The 18,764-nt window shown below is 38.2% G+C and overlaps 1 protein-coding gene across 3 annotated transcripts in view; it reads left to right on the top strand.

The window, feature by feature from the left end:
- RABEP1 (rabaptin, RAB GTPase binding effector protein 1) overlaps nucleotides 1–18,764 on the top strand; it is a 96,539-nt gene that overhangs the window by 60,645 nt on the left and 17,130 nt on the right. For 2 of the 3 annotated variants that reach the window (XM_027517328.1, XM_027517329.1), the window contains 5 exons: nucleotides 1,697–1,875; nucleotides 4,153–4,284; nucleotides 8,831–9,298; nucleotides 10,552–10,656; nucleotides 14,894–15,010. In XM_027517328.1, the coding sequence (XP_027373129.1) occupies nucleotides 1,697–1,875; nucleotides 4,153–4,284; nucleotides 8,831–9,298; nucleotides 10,552–10,656; nucleotides 14,894–15,010 (1,001 nt within the window). The remainder of the gene's footprint in view (nucleotides 1–1,696; nucleotides 1,876–4,152; nucleotides 4,285–8,830; nucleotides 9,299–10,551; nucleotides 10,657–14,893; nucleotides 15,011–18,764) is intronic. The other variant, XM_027517330.1, reaches the window with a different exon arrangement.

Raw genomic sequence — 18,764 nt, 5'->3', positions numbered from 1 at the left:
AAATAACAAGGTCAGTACCAGGTCCAATAACTACTGTAACTTTGAAGTGTGATGAGCATAAATAATGAGATATCTGCAACAACTGTACTAAGATATAGAAGTATCTATGACTTTTGTTGGTGACCAATTCATGGGTATTGTTACACTTACTGTGGTTTGTTGCCTATATTTTATAATTGAAGGAAATGCTAAATTTCAGTTAGAGGTTAGTGAAAATAAAAATCTAAATTTTTATCTAAATGTAAATGGAGTTCTTAAAATCTTATACTTGTTGCATCTTATACTAGTAACATGTTTTAATGTGAAAATTTAGGACTGTGGTCATGGAAAATACAATTCTTTCATAAAAAATTCATGGAAATTGGGTTTTTTATCGCAGAATAGTGGGGATACTGAAATTGTATAAACTTACAGAATTATTTTATAAAATGTTATGAAATTAATCTAAAATTTGAGTCTTTGGCTTTCAGAAAATGCTTTTCAAAAGTGCTGCTGCTGTCAAAAAGACACTCAAACTCTGAAACAGTGTCCAAAAGAAATAGGAATTTCTGTTTAACCTATATGTCCCAACCCCTTCCAGCAATAGTGCAAGACTACCAAACCTTCCTAATATGCCTGGGAAAGTGTCTGAGAAGTTTCACTAAAAGGAGTAAAGGGATAGAGTGATTTCTACTGAAACAGCCATACCAAAAAACAGTATTTACATTAAAAGAAGATAGGTAAAAATTAAGCAGCAATTTTGTGTCTTCTCTATCCGGCTTTTCTGAAGGGTTGTAAATTTTACCTTCTAGAGAGTTAAGTTTTACAGCAGTGTGGAGGGTAAGATAGAGAGGTCCAGACAAGTGGCAGGAAGAGTAATGGAGGGACCCCTGTTGTAGTTGTCTGTGTCCTAAATCCAAGGCAGAAGGCAGAAGATGTCTGTCATATTGAACAGGAGGTAGCCTTATTATAGGCCTCTGTCACAGTTGAATGTTACAGTTGAATGTGAGGAGAAGTCAGAAGCATGAGTGGTCTTTCAGGTTTCTGGCTTGGATGACTGGGTGGATAGGCTGATAGGTGATACCGTCTACTCCTTTTTCTGAAGGTGGCTGAGCTGATGAATGTTGATAACAGAAGCATTTACAAAGATTCTTTGACTCAGCCTTAGAGGTCAAACTAAATGGGCTCAAGAAGGATTCCTGGATAACAAGTTTATTCAGAATGTATTAGGAGTGGTGACTGTGCATTTGGCTGTAAGAGCAATATTTCCCAAAATGTATTTCCTAGAACATTTGTTATGTGAGTGGCATTGTGGAAAGGACTTTTTGGTAAAATAAATTTGGGAGGTATTGTATTATGTATCACCTTATAAGGGAACATAGATATACTTAAGACCTTGAGTTCAAAGTCCTGCAATAAAGAAATTTTCATTAAAAAAAAAAAAAAAAGTTTTTAACCCAAAGTTTCTGAAACTTACTGAGCACAGAAATCTTTTTTCACATGTTCCTCTTCCTAGGAACACACTCTGAGAGACTCTACTTAGAGGAGTGGTGTGGGGACAGCTGCCTTGATTTATGGCAGTTTGCTCTGGGTTCTTGTCAAGAGACAGAATCCCAGGCTGGAAGACATTTGGCCAGACCTGGCTTGGTTAGGCCTATGTTAAAGAAATTGCCTACCATTGAAATTCAGTGTTTTTAATTGGGGGATTCCTAAACAGTTTGCCATCTCTTGGAGCAAGAGCGACAACAACACAACCAGTTGAAACACACATGGCAGAAGGCCAATGACCAGTTCCTGGAGTCTCAACGTTTGCTGATGAGGGACATGCAGCGAATGGAAATTGTGCTAACTTCTGAACAGCTCCGACAAGTTGAAGAACTGAAGAAGAAAGATCAGGTGAATAGTGGTTTTGTAGGACTTGTTTGCTTTGTAAATAAACCAGCCCACCCCAACATGTGATCGTATATTACTTTATGTATATTACATATTGACTTAAGCCTGAAACAATGTTGATGTATTCCATTTCAGAAAACATTATATCTGTATTTGAGAGATTTTGTTTTTCAGCTTTAGAAATGGCCTCGTCTGGGTGGATGGGAAGGAATGATTTAGAAATGACCCTCTTCAGTCTGCACGTGCAATAGTGCATATTTCTAAGAAAATCTTTCTCTACAGTTCTGTCTGCTTCTCAGACAGAAAGTCTGAGAAGTTTAAATCCTCAAGTTGAGGATTTAGGTTCTAAAGTACAGATCTAATTGTGTTAATCCAGGCCATGTCCTCCACTCCAGTACTCTTGCCTGGAAAATCCCATGGACAGAGGCGCCTGGTAGGCTACAGTCCATGGGGTCGCTGAGGGTCGGACACGACTGAGCGACTTCACTTTCACTTTTCACTTTCATGCATTGGAGAAGGAAATGGCAACCCCCTTCAGTGTTCTTGCCTGGGGAATCCCAGGGACAGGGGAGCCTGATGGGCTGCCGTCTGTGGGGTCGCACAGAGTTGAACACAACTGACGTGACTTAGCAGCAGCAGCAGGCCATGTCTTTCATGACATTGCTCTAAAAGTCTTATTAGAAGGTAATGGGTGAGGATGGAGAGGCTGAGTGGTGTGAAAAGACAGGTGTCTAGAGTTCTACATACCCAGCATCCTGTTTCCTCATCTTAAAAAATTATTTAAATTACATGAGTAATACATAAATACATTCTCATGTTAAAATACTTTGTTGTAAATACAAAGTGAAAAAATGAAGTGATAATATTAAACTCTCCCTTGATATCTCACACACCTCCCTTCCCAGAAATAGCCACTTTTTAAATCAGGAATAATCCATTTGGAAGGTAGTATTCAAGACCATTTCTTTGTGTTTATAAGTATATGTTTAGGTTTGTTTGTGTTTTCCCTGTACAGCAAGAATCATGGTATAAGTATTTATTCTGTAGCTTATTTTTATCGTGTCATCTTGGATATATTTTTCAGAGGTCTGTCTTATTCTTGTTAACTGGTAGCATGGATGTACTGTAATTGATTTAATCCTTCTCTTTGTAGTGGGCATCTAGATGGTTTCTTTCTTTTGGTCATTTCAAATAGTTTACAGCTTATATACTATGTTGTATATATATTGTGTATACAAATGCTTCCTTAGGATAGCTTCCTTAGGAAAATACTTTCTTAGGATAGCTATTTAGGAGTTTTCTAGGTATTGTAACAAATATTTTAAGTTACCTTGTATAGTTTAGGTTAGATTTTGTTTTTAAGAAGTTTCTTTTTAAATTTCTTTCCTATCTCTTGTCTGACTCATTCACCTTGTATGTAGACACAGTCAACTTGAGGATTTAGATTCTAAAGTACAGATCTAATCATGCTCTTTCTGCTTCCCTTTAGAACAGTCTAAACTCCAGAACTGGTTGGTCATTTAAGGCCTGTGTGCCAGCATTGTGCCAAGGCTTTATATGTAAACTTTTATCTCATGTGGTTTTCAAAACAGATACACACAAGAAAACTTTCCACATGAGACAGGGACTAATGGCATATCTGAGGGTTGACCAGTCTCTGGTTCTAGAGTCTAAGCACATAATCATCATCCCTTTCTCCATATACCTTGCTACTCATATGCCTGCTCTTCCATGCCTCTGCCTCTTTTATGTACTTTTTTCCCTGGAACCCTTGCTTGTCTCAAAATTGGCAGATTTATCTTAGCAATTCTTCAAGATCCAGCTGAAGTGTTACTCTCTTTGGGCCCCCTTTCTGGCTGCCTTAGATGAAATCTTTATTTTGTTTTTCTGTAGAACCTTGTACATACTTGAATAGTAGTCTAATTGTGTGTTTGTCCCTCACCACTGGAGTGTTTGGGTGGGGGGCACTGAGGGTATTTTTCATCTTTGTTTAGTGAACTATTGTTACCAACTTTAATAATTCGTTTGTATTTCATATTAATTTGTACATGTTCCAAATGGATGTGTAATGCCAAAGCTTTTTCCTGTTTGGTTCCATAATAACCTGAGGGAACATTCTGTGTTAATTTTCTATCTTGGATCACTTGAAGAAGAGGAGGTGATTTGCTTTCTTTTGTTTGGCTTTTCACATAGTGTACTTCTGTATTTGTTTTGAGTGGTTAAAGAACCATTCAGTATACATTACCTGAGTAATATATATTTTTTCTTTCTAACTTTCAGGAGGAAGATGAACAGCAAAGACTTAGTAAGAGAAAAGATCACAAAAAAACAGATGTTGAGGAGGAAGTAAAAATACCAGTAGTGTGTGCTTTAACTCATGAAGAATCTTCAGCTCAGTTATCAAATGAGGAGGTACAGTGACCCTATAATTAAAATCATTATATACACAGTATTTCCATTTTTAGCTTCTCATACATCAGTCAGTTACATTGTTCATTTGGGAAGTGTGTATACTACTAGGTGAAAATGAGATAAAATGACTTTTATATTCAATTGTTTTTATAGTATTGTGTGTGTGTGTGTGTTAGTATTATAGGTAGTTCTGTTTGAAATGTGCAGGTTCTCTCATGGTCTGTGAAACAGATGTTCTTTTTTCTAGTGGTTCCAAAATTAAAATACTAGGAGAAAAATTAAATAATACCTGCAAAATCTTTTCTGATATGAATAAATATTTTTGATACTTTGAGCTTTTGTTTAAAGGAAAAGAAATTATCTAAAGTATTGAAACACTTAATTCTTTGTGGCATGTATTTGAGTGTTAACAAGTATTAGGTATTAAGCCCTGAGAACAGTGGCTGGGTTTGGAAGACTGTCATGGGTAGGGTAGGACATTTCCAGTGTTGGGAATGGGTCCAGTAGAGAGACCTGGAGGTGGAAAGTGTAAGGCAGTGTTCCTATGGCCTCATCACCTCTACCCACATGTGGCAAGTGCCTGCTCATTACATTTCCTGTTTTTAGCCTGTCCCACTCCATTGTACCCTCAGTATTACTATCAGATTGATTTTGCTTAAGTGCAGCTATAGTCAGGCTACTCCTCTACTCAGAACCACCACTCAGTCACATTACTTACACAAGTAAGTACAAGGTCCTTACTCAGGTAGTCAAGACTCTTCATAATATGCACTCTGTTTTAACCGCATTGGTTATCTTGTGCTGTACTCTCCACCTTACATGTTGGTTCCTTCACCTGGAATGTTTACCTCCCTCTGCCTTTCTGAGTTCGGGAATCCTATTCATCCTTCAGGACTCCAGCTAAATACCTCCTTTTTTTTTTTTTTAATACCTCCTTTCGGGAAAGGAAATGCTTCTGTTAATTGACTTTAGGGTAAAAAACTAAGGTCCCCAGCTTGTCATATAAGAGCCTTACTTACCATGCTCTCCGCTTCATCACAGCAGACCTTTCTGCTCGCTGTCCATGCTCATGTGCATTGTCTGTACTGTCTAGAGTTTCATACTCATTCCCCCACCTCCTTTCCCTGCCTGGTGAACCAGTTTCAGTTAAATGGGATACGGATCTTGTCTCACTTTCAAAGGTATCATGTTTGTGTTTAGTTTGCAGATTTATGCTGAACCATGTATAGTCTACTTCCTGGTGGCTTGTATTTCCATGTTTATGGATTATTTGACATTGAAAAAATGCTTTAAAAAAATCCTGGTGAACACTGTAAAGTATGATGTAATTGTTTTTGTACATTCTCTGTGTTGGCTCATACACTGGGAACCTTGGCCTGATTTTGCTTTGCGCTTTTTTAAATAGTTAGACTTCCAAGAGAATGTCTCAGTTTTTGGGTGCTGCCAAATATTATGTGGTTTCTGCATCATGCAGTCCTGTGTCCAGGAATGTTTGGGAAAGTTTCATACTTTTAAAAAATATTTTAGCAGGAAAACAGGAAAGGGAAATTTGTTTTGATTTACAGTGAGTGAAGCACTTAAAATTTTTTAATTCCGTCTTAACAGATTTATACTAAATGTTGTTTATAACATTTTCTGACACTGAAATCTCTTATAGACTTTCAGATCTTATGTTTTGCAGTTTGAATGTTGAATGTATACTTGTTTTGTATTGAGAGTCAGTGACGGTTTACCTTAGCCTGTTGATTTAAAGTTGACTGCTCTGGAGACTTAATTAGATAATAATGTATTGCTAAAGACACTTAGAATGCGTAGGACCCATATCTTCTTTGATCTAATGCTTAGAATGTGCTTTTATCACTACAAAAGTAATATATATTCATTATGGACAATTTGGAAAGTAGAGAAAGTCACACCAAATAAAAATAACTGATAATTCTACTACTCAGAGATACCACTGCTAACATTTTGGTATGTACCTCTCCTTTCTCTCTTTTTCCATTTCCAAAGGTAACATATATGTGTTTCTATTTGTCCTTTTTAAACATAATAGAGATTGTAACTACATAATGTTTTACCTACATTTCCCTCTTAAATCTATTTATAAAGGTTTTGGTACATCAGTAAATGTTCTCCTTGAAAATGTTATTTAATTAGTAACAGTATTTCAGCATGTAAGTATACTGTAATTCCTTAATCTCCTACAGATTGGTTTGTGCCCAGGTTTTAATTTATAAAGGTAACTGAGTGACGACATAGAGAGATAAATGCCACTGAACAAAAATTTTAACCTTACAGCTGCCTAGACATGAGCGTCATGGCACACCATGCAGAGCCACATGGTGGAAGCCCCATCAGAGCTGGTCATGAAGCAAGAGCAGTAGCAGAGGGAAAGTGTGGACCACAGCTATTGCTGGGATTTTCGAGGGAAAAGCAGGGCAGGGTAGATCACATAGGACTAGCTAGTTGTTATAACTCCAGTGGGCTTTGGGGCAGAGAATCTGTCTTCAGTTTTCTGGTACCTGGCCTTGGGTTGATTTAGGGCAGGGGAAATACTGGCTTGGTGGATAAGAGTTAGATAAAGGAGTTGGTTGTGGGTGTTGACCTGGGATTGGTTGATTTGGATGTGAAAGACATAGTGATAAGCAAGTTGTTTATTATTTCTGGGAGTTAGCTAAATTGGAAGAGGCAGTCACTCCTCAGCCAGCAAGGCCTTCAAAAGGTCAAAAACATCATAAAATATAGAAAATAAACACAAGTTGTTTCATTTTTCGCTAGTAAAAAATATTTCATTATTATGAGTAATGCCATAATGCTATTATATATAATTCTTTGTTGTATAAAAATCATGGGTTTATCTGATTACTTCCTTAATGTAAGTTCTTGGGAAAAGAACTGCTGAGTTTAAGAGCATAAACAAACATATTGTTGAATCATCTTTCAGAAACACTGTAACAGTTTACACTCCCCTAAAGTCCATATTCCTTATAAGTAAGTACTGCTCTGAGCACCCTGGTCTGTGCTTCTTAAAAGGCCCTCACAGCTTTTTGCCCCATCCCTTTCCCTCTTCAGTGTGACAGAAGCGTTGTGTATGATAGTGTTAGGTGTCAGGTCTTTTACAAACTGGCAGAAGGCATTCTCATCCCAGTTTCTATGAGGCTGCTTATCTGGGACCTTTGCCATAGCTTGCTCAGTATATGCTAGATTTGTGTTCCTTGGCCATCTGAATTTCACAGATTAAAAAACCTTAAAAAAAAATTTAGAAAGAACTGGAGGAATTAGCATAAAAGTTGTCAACTTTGTATTATGCCAAGTAAGGATATTTTTAAAACATTAAAAGAAATCTACATTTTAGTCTTTTATAGTTCATAAAAGTAAAGGCATTAACAGCAAAAAGTAGAAAGGATATAACTTAAAAGCCAGTTATTTAAATTGAATAAATTTAATTTTTAGAAAAACTTGCTAAATATTCCTTGTTTTCTAATTTTCCTACTAACTGTGCTAGAATGGTACTGCTGTGCTTTTTGACTTTGGGAGTGTGCTGCACCACATTAAAAAAATGGAAATATAATTCACATAAAAATAAACCATTTAAAATGTGCAATTCTGTGACCTTTAGGATATTCACAGTGTAGTGTAGCCATCACCTGTCTCGTTTCAGAACATTTTCATTGCCCCCAGAAGAGACCCTCATATATCATTAAGGAGTCACTCCCTACTTTATTTTCTGACAGCCACTAATTTGCTTTTGGTCTCTGGATTTGCCTGTTCTGGATATTTTACAAGGATGGAATCATACAGTGTGTGACCGTTTGTGCCTGGCTTCTTTCACTTGATGGACGCCTTATTTACTGTGCTGATTACATCTTGCTTGAAACTTGGTTTCCAGCATACAACATTCTCCTCATTTCCTTTCTATTCTGGCTACTTCTTCCTCTGTCCATCCCCCAAATGGACAAAAGTGATATTTTTCAGGGCCTTGCCTTTGGTTTTCTTCTCATCCTGCAGACTCATCCAAGGTGTTCTGATTTGCTGTCATAATTATTACTATATGGTGGTAACTCCCAAATCTCTATTTAAAGATTTCTTTGTCCCTCTGCTGGGTGGACATCTCCACTTGGATATATAGCAGGGCCCCATGTTCAATATACCCAACACTGAATTTCAGGAGACCTTGATTTCCTGTGTCTGGGCTGAATTCCTCTCTTTGAGCTTCCAGAGCATTCAGTACATAGCTGAAACCTGTCATCATTTTATCAACTATGATATTCTAATAGCCTGTTTACTTGGTTCACTTGTTTATTTTTTTCATGAAACTGTAAGCATCTTGGGGTCAGAGATTGCTCACAGTTGTATCCTGAGTGCTTGGTTTAGGGCCCAGCATATAGAATACAGTCAGTAAATGTTTGTTCCGTGAATATACAGAGGCAGCATACTAAAGACTGTCATGTGTAACATGTGGCAAAATACTTTATAAAATGTGATCATTTTTCTCTTTGAAAATAACAGGAATTGTCTAACTTGGCAATATATTTTCCCATTTCAGGAACATTTAGATAGCACCCATGGTTCAGTCCATTCTCTGGATGCAGACTTACTGTTGCCATCCGGGGATCCTTTCAGTAAACCAGACAATGATGTGTTTAAAGATGGACTCAGGAGAGCACAGTCTACAGATAGCCTGGGAACTTCAGGCTCGCTGCAATCCAAAGCTTTAGGCTATAACTACAAAGCAAAATCTGCTGGGAACCTGGACGAATCAGATTTCGGACCGTTGGTAGGAGCAGATTCGGTGACTGAGAACTTTGATACCGCCTCCCTTGGGTCACTGCAAATGCCAAGTGGGTTTATGTTAACCAAAGATCAGGAGAGAGCAATCAAGGCTATGACACCGGAGCAAGAGGAGACGGCATCCCTCCTGTCGAGTGTCACACAGGGCATGGAAAGTGCTTATGTGTCCCCCAGTGGCTACCGCCTAGTCAGTGAGACAGAATGGAATCTCTTGCAGAAAGAGGTGAGCTCTCCTCCTGGCTTTGCCTCTTACTTGCTCTGAGGGATCTGGGTAGCTCTGAATTTATTGCTCATTCAAGAGATAGCCCCTGGAGCCAGTGCTCACACTTGTTGCCAGAAAATGGGTGTTAATCCATGTTGTCTGACCCTTACATTTTCTGCTTTGGCTGTTCCAGGTGGTTATGACAGAAGGGAACTTACTAGCTGATTGTGTTGAGTGTAATCATCACCTGACGTCACACATCTTCAGTTGGAGTGATCTGCCTGAATAGCATAGCTAAGTTTGTGTAGCCTGAATTTGTTTTGCTTTGCAGTTTTGTGTAATCTCAGTGTATTCTAGGAGTCATACTTTCATCTTTCTTTGAAGTCTGAAGTTTAGATGCTTTTCAGTAGTTGATGCTGAGAGTGAGTTTAAGGTGGAGTTGGAAAATATGGGAGAGAAGAGAAGGCAGCCTTTAATGAGGTTAATTTTCCTGCTAATAGTATTTGCAAACTAAGAAGTAAGATTAGGAGATAAAAGCTTAAATATATAGTTGCATAGTGCTTTACAGATTACAAGCCCTTTTACATAGCTCTTCTCTTTGACCTTCTTGATAATAATGAGACAATCAGGGTATGATTTTCTCCAACTTTAGAGATAAGGAAACTGGCTCAGAAAGGTCAGGTGAGTTGCTCAAATTTCCCCTTTGACTTAGAGGCAAAACCTGGATTGGGATTCACATTTTATGACTTCCAGTGGTTTCTTTTACTCAGGTCCACTTTTCTTTAAAGAAACTTGGTTAGCAGGTGGAACAGCTTGTTAAGGCTGAAAGAAACTATTCTCCTTGGGCTTATTCAGAACATGTGAAAAGGTGCTACTTAATTGTTTCATACTTGCTTTGTGCTTGGAGCTGGTGAAATGGTTAATTGGCACTCCGAGCTCCTGTCTCCTCTTGTTGGCTAGTATTGATTTAAATTGTGTGTGCCACGGTATAGTACCTTTTACTTTCCTTGTGTTTTCCTCAAATGTGGTAGTTTGGGGTCCCGAGCCTCTTGGTGATAAAGTTGTGTCCCTTGTTTTCCTATCATACTTGTATGGGACTTAGGATTTTTTAGAATTCAACTCTACATTATAACTTCTTGCCATAAGTCCCTGAATAAATTGTTTACTCCGTTTTCTACTTGGAGTAGCATAGGTAAGACTACAAGTATTCCTCATGTATGTTTTGTGGACTTATTTTGTTCACTCTAATAAGAGATAATTTTGGTGTCCTTCAGATACACAATGCTGGAAATAAACTTGGTAGACGCTGTGATATGTGTTCCAATTATGAAAAACAATTACAAGGAATTCAGATTCAGGAGGCTGAAACAAGAGACCAGGTGAGTTTCTTTTGGGGTGTGCAAAACTGGTAAGCTGTTGTTTTCATTGGAGCTGCTGAATTAATTGCTTTTCACCCCTCCCAGTTTGCTTTATGAAGTTTATCCATCTTGTGAAGTCTGAAATAATCTGGTGCTTGTGATGTCAGTTACATATCCAGTGGCAGGACATGACAGAATTTTTGCTTTTGTGTGTCTTTGCATGGCTAGCTTGCCCAGTACCACACTGGTCAGCTCAGCTGGCATATCTCCTCTCCAACCTGTTCTTTCTGCTCAAGGCCTAGACAGGTTATTGTCATGAATGCATACACATGGAAAGTGCTTTATGATTATGGAGGGTTAGGGAGATAAGGGGTTTACTATTGCTTATTGGATAAAAGCTTAATTGAATATTACATTAACCATTGTTTGGACTCTTTGTTGCTTATTGCCCATGTCTTGTCATAAATTTGTTGAAATAAGGGTAGTTTATGGGGTCACAGAAATTAAGATTTGGTAGATCAGATATGCTGAGATTGACAAGACCTTTCCAAATACAATACAAAAACAAGACTGGGAGCTGGCTGTGGCTCAGATAATGAACTCCTTATTGCCAAATTCAGACTTAATTGGAGAAAGTAGGGAAAACCACTAGACCATTCAGGTATGACCTAAATCAAATCCCTTACGATTATACAGTGGACAAATAGATTCAAAGGATTAGATCTGATAGACAGACTGCCTGGAGAACTATAGATGGAGGTACGTGACATTGTACAGGAGGCAGTGATCAAGACCATCCCTAAGAAAAAGAAATGCAAAAAGGCAAAATGGTTGTCTGAGGAGGCCTTACAAATAGCTGAGAAAAGAAGAGAAACGAAAGGCAAAGGAGAAAGGGAAAGATATACCCATTTGAATGCAGAGTTCCAAAGAATAGCAAGGAGAAATAAGAAAGCTTTCCTCAGCTATCAATGCAAAGAAATAGAGGCAAACAATAGAATGGGAAAGACTAGAGATCTCTTCAAGAAAATTAGAGATACCAAGGGAACATTTCATGCAACTGCTGCTGCTGCAAAGATGGGCACAATAAAGGACAGAAATGGTATGGACCTAAGAGAAGCAGAAGAGGTGGCAAGAATACACAGAAGAACTATACAAAAAATATCTTCATGACCTAGATAACCACGATGGCGTGATCACTGACCTAGAGCCAGACATCCTGGAATGTGAAGTCAAGTGGGCCTTAGGAAGCATCACTATGAACAAAGCTAGTGGAGGTGATGGAATTCCAGTTGATCTATTTCAAATCCTAAAAGATGATGCTGTGAAAGTGCTGCACTCAATATGCCAGCAAATCTGGAAAACTCAGCAGTGGTCACAGGACTGGAAAAGGTCAGTTTTCATTCCAGTCCAAAGAAGGACAATGCCAAAGAATGTTCAAACTAATGCACAATTGCACTCATCTTACACGCCAGCAAAGTAATGCTCAAAATTCTCCAAGCCAGGCTTCAACAGTACGTGAACCATGAAATTCCAGATGTTGAAGCTGGATTTAGAAAAGGCAGAGGAACCAGAGATCAAATTGCCAACATCCGCTGGATCATGGAAAAAGCAAGAGAGTTCCAGAAAAACACCTACTTCTGCTTTATTGACTATGCTAAAGCCTTTGACTGTGTGGATCACAATAAACTGTGGAAAATTCTTCAAGAGATGGGAATACCAGACCACCTGACCTGCCTCCTGAGAAATCTGTATGCAGGTCAAGAAGCAACAGTTAGAACTGGCCATAGAACTACAAACTGGTTCCAAATTGGGAAAGGAGTAAGTCAAGACTGTATATTGTCACCCTGCTTGTTTAACTTACATGCAGAGTACGTCATGCAAAATGCTGGGCTGGGTGAAACACAAGCTGGAATCACGGTTGCTGGGAGAAATATCAATAACCTCAGATATGCAGATGACACCACCCTCATGGCAGAAAGCGAGGAAGTAAAGGGCTTCTTGATGAAAGTGAAAGAGGGGAGTGAAAAAGTTGGCTTAAAACTCAGCATTCAGAAAATTAAGATCATGGCTTCCGGTCCCGTCAATTCATGACAAATAGAGGGGGAAACAATGGAAACAGTGACAAACTTAATTTTTGGGGGCTCCAAAATCACTGCAGATGGTGACTGCAGCCATGAAATTAAAAGATGCTTGCTCCTTGGAAGAAAAGTTATGACTAACCTAGACAGCGTATTAAAAAGCAGAGACATTACTTTACCAACATTACTTTACTATCTAGTCAAAGCTCTGGTTTTTCCGTAGTCATGTATGGATGTGAGAGTTGGACTATAAAGAAAGCTGAGTGCAGAAGAATTGATGCTTTTGAACTGTGGTGTTGGAGAAGACTCTTAAGAGCCCCTTGGACTGCGAGGAGATCCAACCAGTCCATCCTAAAGGAAATCAGTCCTGAATATTCATTGGAAGAACTGATGCTGAAGCTGAAACTCCAGTACTTTGGCCACCTGATGTGAAGAGTTGACTCTTTGGAAAAGACTCTGATGCTGGGAGGGATTTGGGGCAGGAGGAGAAGGGGACAACAGAGGATGAGATGGCTGGATGGCATCACTGACTTGATGGACATTAGTTTGAGTAGGCTCTGGGAGTTGATGATAGACAGGGAAGCCTGGTGTGCAGCAGTCCATGGGGTCACAAAGAGTCAGACACAACTGAGCAAATGCTGAACTTGCCAAATACAGTGCCTAATAGTGGGTTCCTTGATAACATTTAGAACATAATATAGAATTTCATGAGAGTAGACTTGTGAAAGTATATACAAGGAAAAAAATAATTTTTTTTCTAATATTTTCAAATTGTTCTTTGGTTATTATGGAAGTGCTACCCTAGTCTTTAAGCTTAAGCTGATTAGAATGATGGCTTAATATTTTCAAATGCCTTTGGCATGAATTTCCTCCGTGTGTGTGTGTGTGTGTGTGTGTGTGTGTGTGTGTAGATGCCTTAAAGGTAAATTTCTAAAGCTGTTTGTGAAGCTAATATAGCAATAGATGGCCTCTGGTAGTTTGGTACAGGAATGGGTCATCTTGGGTTCCATAGTCATGTCAGACATTTTGCTCTTGCTTCAACGTGTAGGCACTTTGCTGGGTTCTGAGTGTTTAGATACAGAGAGAACACAGTACTGCCCATGGGGAGTTTTTAGTGTTTCAACCCAAGCCATCCTTTCATTGTGGGTTGTTCTTGTACAAATAGAACTAGATGAGGAGTAGAGACATCTAACTTAACTATGGGATGTTAACTAGGGAAGGTTAGGGTTCAGTTCAGTTCAGTTGCTCAGTCGTGTCCGACTCTTTGCGACCCCATGAATTGCAGCACGCCAGGCCTCTCTGTCCATCACCAACTCCTGGAGTTCACTCAAACTCATGTCCATCGAGTCAGTGATGCCGTCCAGCCATCACATCCTCTGTTGTCCCCTTCTCCTTCTGCCCCCAATTCCTCCCAGCATCAGAGTGTTTTCCAGTGAGTCAACTCTTCGCATCAGGTGACCAAAGTACTGGAGTTTCAGCTTTAGCATCATTCCTTCCAAAGAACACCCAGGACTGATCTCCTTTAGAATGGACTGGTTGGATCTCTCAAGAGTTAGGGTTAGGGTTCAGCTAAGTTTGTTTTAGAGCTAGTAGGGAAAGGGTGTTGAAAGAGAGGAAAGATGTGAACAGTCATGAAGGAAAATTGTGTGTTCCAGGGACTGTGACTAGTTCATGTGGCTAGGCAGAGGACGTGTGAGGGTCGGGAGATAGAGTTGGGGAAAATGGTGGGAAAAGAAGCTCCAAAGGGAAGGCCATGATGAGATCACTGAGGGGAGCAGTGTTGTGATGACTGAAGGGGTTTAAATTTTATCTTGAAGACTTTGGGAGGCATTTAAGGATTTTAAGTAGGGACTTAATATGATTTGACTTTCATTTTAGAAATATTTATTGTGTTAGTGTGGATTGTAGACTGGAGGCTGAAGACAGATTAGAGTCAAGGAGGCCAGGGCCCTAGCCTAGAAGACATAGGAGAGGAAAAGCGTATATTTTCAAATGGATATGAAAAATGTATTGTTAACTGTAAAGCACAATATAGTTAACTCATCTCAATTTTTTCCTAAATTGAAAAATACGATTCTCAGGAAAAAAGATTATATTTAAAATTTCCTGGAGCTAGGGATTTAAAAAAATTCTATGAAAATTCTGGTACTTCCTTCTAATTGACATTTAAAATTGCATAGGTGAAAAAACTACAGGTGATGCTAAGGCAAGCAAATGATCAGTTAGAGAAGACGATGAAAGATAAACAGGAACTGGAAGACTTCATAAAGCAGAGCACTGAAGATTCCAGTCACCAGGTAAATGAGGGTTTTAGAATGTGACCCGTGGGAGATGACTGAGTTGTTTAAATGAGAGAGTTCTAAAAACAAAGTAATATTTTTTTCTTGCCCCGAAGATCTGACAGTTCTGTTATTTTCCATCAGATAAAAATATCTCAAACTGATCTTTCTCTGGTGTCTGTTTTACAGATTTAAGGAAAATAACTTTTGAAATAACTGATTAGTGAATAATCAGGAGGCTCTGGCTCCCTTTTCCCCTTTGATTTTTATTAGGTTTTTCTGCTGCATAAGAAACCTGCTGACAAAGATATTAGTTATCTTCTTGACTTTTTGAAAAAGTGTAGCATGCCTAGAAAACCCCCCAACCTTATATACAGATACACCAAACATACCTGAACTAATGTCTGTATAACCACCAAGATTGACTGATAGAAACCTAGCTGCTGCTGCTGCTGCTGCTGCTAAGTTGCTTCAGTCGTGTCCGACTCCGTGTGACCCCATAGACAGCAGCCCACCAGGCTCCGCTGTCCCTGGGATTCTCCAGGCAAGAACACTGGAGTGGGTTGCCATTTCCTTCTGCAAGAAACCTAGCTAGTACGTCAGAAACCCTCACTTCCCCCCTCTGCTTTCTGTTTTCTCCCCGGAAGTAAGTATAGCCCTAACTTAACACCGTTAGATCAGTTTTGTCTGCTTTTTTATTTTAACAAGTGAATTACATAGTTTGTATTCTTTTGTGTCTGTCTTTCTCCATTCAACATTGTGGCGTTCCTGGTTACAAATGTGTGGCAGTTGTTATTTTCATTGTTGTATAGTTGTACAGTTCATTATATGGTTATATTATAATTTATCCATCTTAATGTTGATTAGCCTTTGGGTTGTATACATTTCTGGGATATTATGAATAATTCTACTTTGAAATTTTTGTATAGGACTTTTTGCCCATGTTGCTGCTGCTGGGTATATGCCTAGGAGTGGAATGTCTGGGTCAAAATGTTCAAAATGTATGTCAACTTTTGGAGATAATAGTGCCAGAAAGTGGTTGTATGAGTTTATACTCTCCCCAGCAAATTCCTGTGGGTCCACAGTCTTGGCAGACTTTGTTTTGTTTTATTTTAACTATAGCTGTTTTGATGGGTGTGTAATAGTATTTCATTGTGGCTTAGTTTGCATTTCTGTTATGACCATTGAGGTTATTTAGCATTTTTTGTGTCTGTTTGCCATTGGGATATTGTTGTGTGTGTGTGTGTGTATGTATGAAATTACTTCTCAAGTCTTTATTTTTTTTATTGGGTTGTTTCTCTCTCTCTCTCTCTTTTTTTTTTTCTCTCTCTTTTTTTTTTTTTTGCTTGTTCTTCTCTTAGGAATTCTTTACATGATCTTGTTAGAACCTTTGCTGATGTGTCCTGAATGTCTTCTACCTAGTACCTTATGTTTTTGTTATTTTAATGATGTCTTTTGAAGAAGTTTATTAACTTTAATATAGTTAAATTTATTGATCCTTCTCTTTATGATTTAGTGATTTTTATCATGATCCTGGGGTTATGAACATATTTTCATATATTTTGTAGAAGCTTCATCGTTTATAGCTACCTGCATTTATATCCAAAATCCATCTAGAAGTGAGTTTTATGTATAAGCTATATATAAGGGTAAATTTTTATACATTCTTTTTTTTCATTTGGATAGTCCATTCCTGTACCATTTAGTGAAAGATTACCTTTTTATCATTGCTCTGCAAGATCATCTTTGTAAGCTATCAAGTGAACATACATGTGTGGGTCAGTTTCAGGACTCTATTTTAATTAATTAATCTGTTCACCTGTTTTTGTGCCAGATTCTGTGATAGTCAGTTTTTCACTTTTTTTTAGTTTTTATTTCTCTACTAAGAACCATGTTTTCATTCATTTCAAGAATATTCACCTTTACTCTAGGCAGCATAGTTACAATCGCTACTTCAAAATCTTTGATAATTCCAATCTAGGTTGTCATGGGGTTGGCATATGTTGATTTTCTTTCCTGTTGAGAATTGGCCACATTTTCCTGATTCTTTCTATGTCAAGTACTTTTAGATTGATCTTGGAGACTATGAATGTTTTTTTTGTGAGACTGAGTTCTGTTATCCAGATTAGGTTCAGTTCATAAGTTCTGTCTTGCCTAGTGTAGTAGGTAGTTCTAATGTCAGTTCATTGTTGAAAGCCTTTGCCGTGCTTCTCTGACTGTGTCCCTGTGTGTATATAGCTCAGGGGTGAGTGTGAGACTTGTGCTGGTTCACGCACAGAATTAGGGCATCCTCTTCTAGCTTTCTCTCTCAATACCACTCTACTCTTCAGCTCACAGGGACCCTGTCCTGGCCCTGTGGTCAGAAAGACAGTTGTTTATCCTGTGCTGCTGCATCTCTTGTTGCTTTACAGTTGGAGCCGCTCTCAGATTCATGCTGGCAAGAAAATAGGAAAAAACCCCAAATAAGCAGTAAACTGCTGTATAAATTGTTCTCATCTGCTTTTGTTTAGTTTTTAGAGTCCTCAGGTAGTTGCTTTTTGTATTTTACCCAGAAATTTTTGGGTGTAATCAGGGGAGAGAATGGCCTTGGTGGGCTTAGTCCCTCTTGGACAGTGCCAGAAGTCCATTCTCTTATATTTTTGTTTATTAGACGTATCTTTTTCTTCCACCTTCATTCAGGAAGGATACTCTGGCCAGGTGTAGAATTCTGAGTACTTACGTTGTTTTCTTTCAGCACTTTGAAGTTATTATTCCATTGCTTCTGGCTTCCGTGTTTCTGATGAGAAGTCAGCTATCAGTCTTATTATTGCTCCTTTGAAGGAAAAATGTCATTTTTTCCCTAGCTCTTTTTAAAAATGTTCTTTTGTCTTTTGTTAACAATTGTACTCTACTATATACCTCAGTGTATTTTTCTTCATATTTCTGCTGTTTGGAGTTCACAGGGTATCTTGGGTCTCTGAACCAGTGTTCTCACATCATAATTGGAATTTTCTCAACCATATGTCTCTTTAAAAATTTGTTTTTTATTGATACAGTAAAGTGCATAACTCTCAAGTGTACAATTTGGTGAGCTTTATTTTGTGGACAGTTTTACCAGGTAATAAATTATCGTCTGCATCAAGATATAGACCACTTTTAATACCTTTATGTTCTTTACTAATAAGTAAATACCCTACCTGCTGTATTTAGAGGTGGCCAGTATTCTAGCTTTTAACACTATGTTTTTAGTATTGCTTGTTCTTGGACTTCATGTGAATGGAATCATATGGTGTGTAGCCTTTAGGATCCAGTCTGTTTGGTCATTGTGTCTGTGAGACTTATCCATACTGTTCTGTATATCAATGGTTAGGTTTTTTAATGCTGTGTATATTCTATAACATGATTATAGCATAGTTCATTTATCCATTCTACAGTTGAGAGATATTTGGATTGTTTCTGGTTTTTGACTATTGTGAGTGAACATACTTTCTAACATTCTTGTACATGTCTTTTAGTGGACATGTGGACTTATTTCTCTTGAGTATGCGTAGGTGTGAAATTATGGAGTTTTTGCATAGGTTAATTTTAACTCTACCATTTATTTCCATTGACTGTTACGATCTTCAAATATTTTTTGTATGTTAGACGTTAGCATTGCATCTACATGGCTTCTTTAATCTTCTTTATTTCCCATCATTTTTGTCTTTATTATCGTCAGATCACTGATTTTCTCTTCCAGTAGGTCTAATCTAAATTTATTCATTGAATTTTTAATAATTTGGATAATTGCTTT

Source organism: Bos indicus x Bos taurus, chromosome 19 (genome assembly GCF_003369695.1).
Source record: "Bos indicus x Bos taurus breed Angus x Brahman F1 hybrid chromosome 19, Bos_hybrid_MaternalHap_v2.0, whole genome shotgun sequence".
NCBI classification, from domain to species: Eukaryota; Metazoa; Chordata; class Mammalia; order Artiodactyla; family Bovidae; genus Bos; species Bos indicus x Bos taurus.
This window is presented reverse-complemented; position numbering and strand designations above follow the sequence as displayed.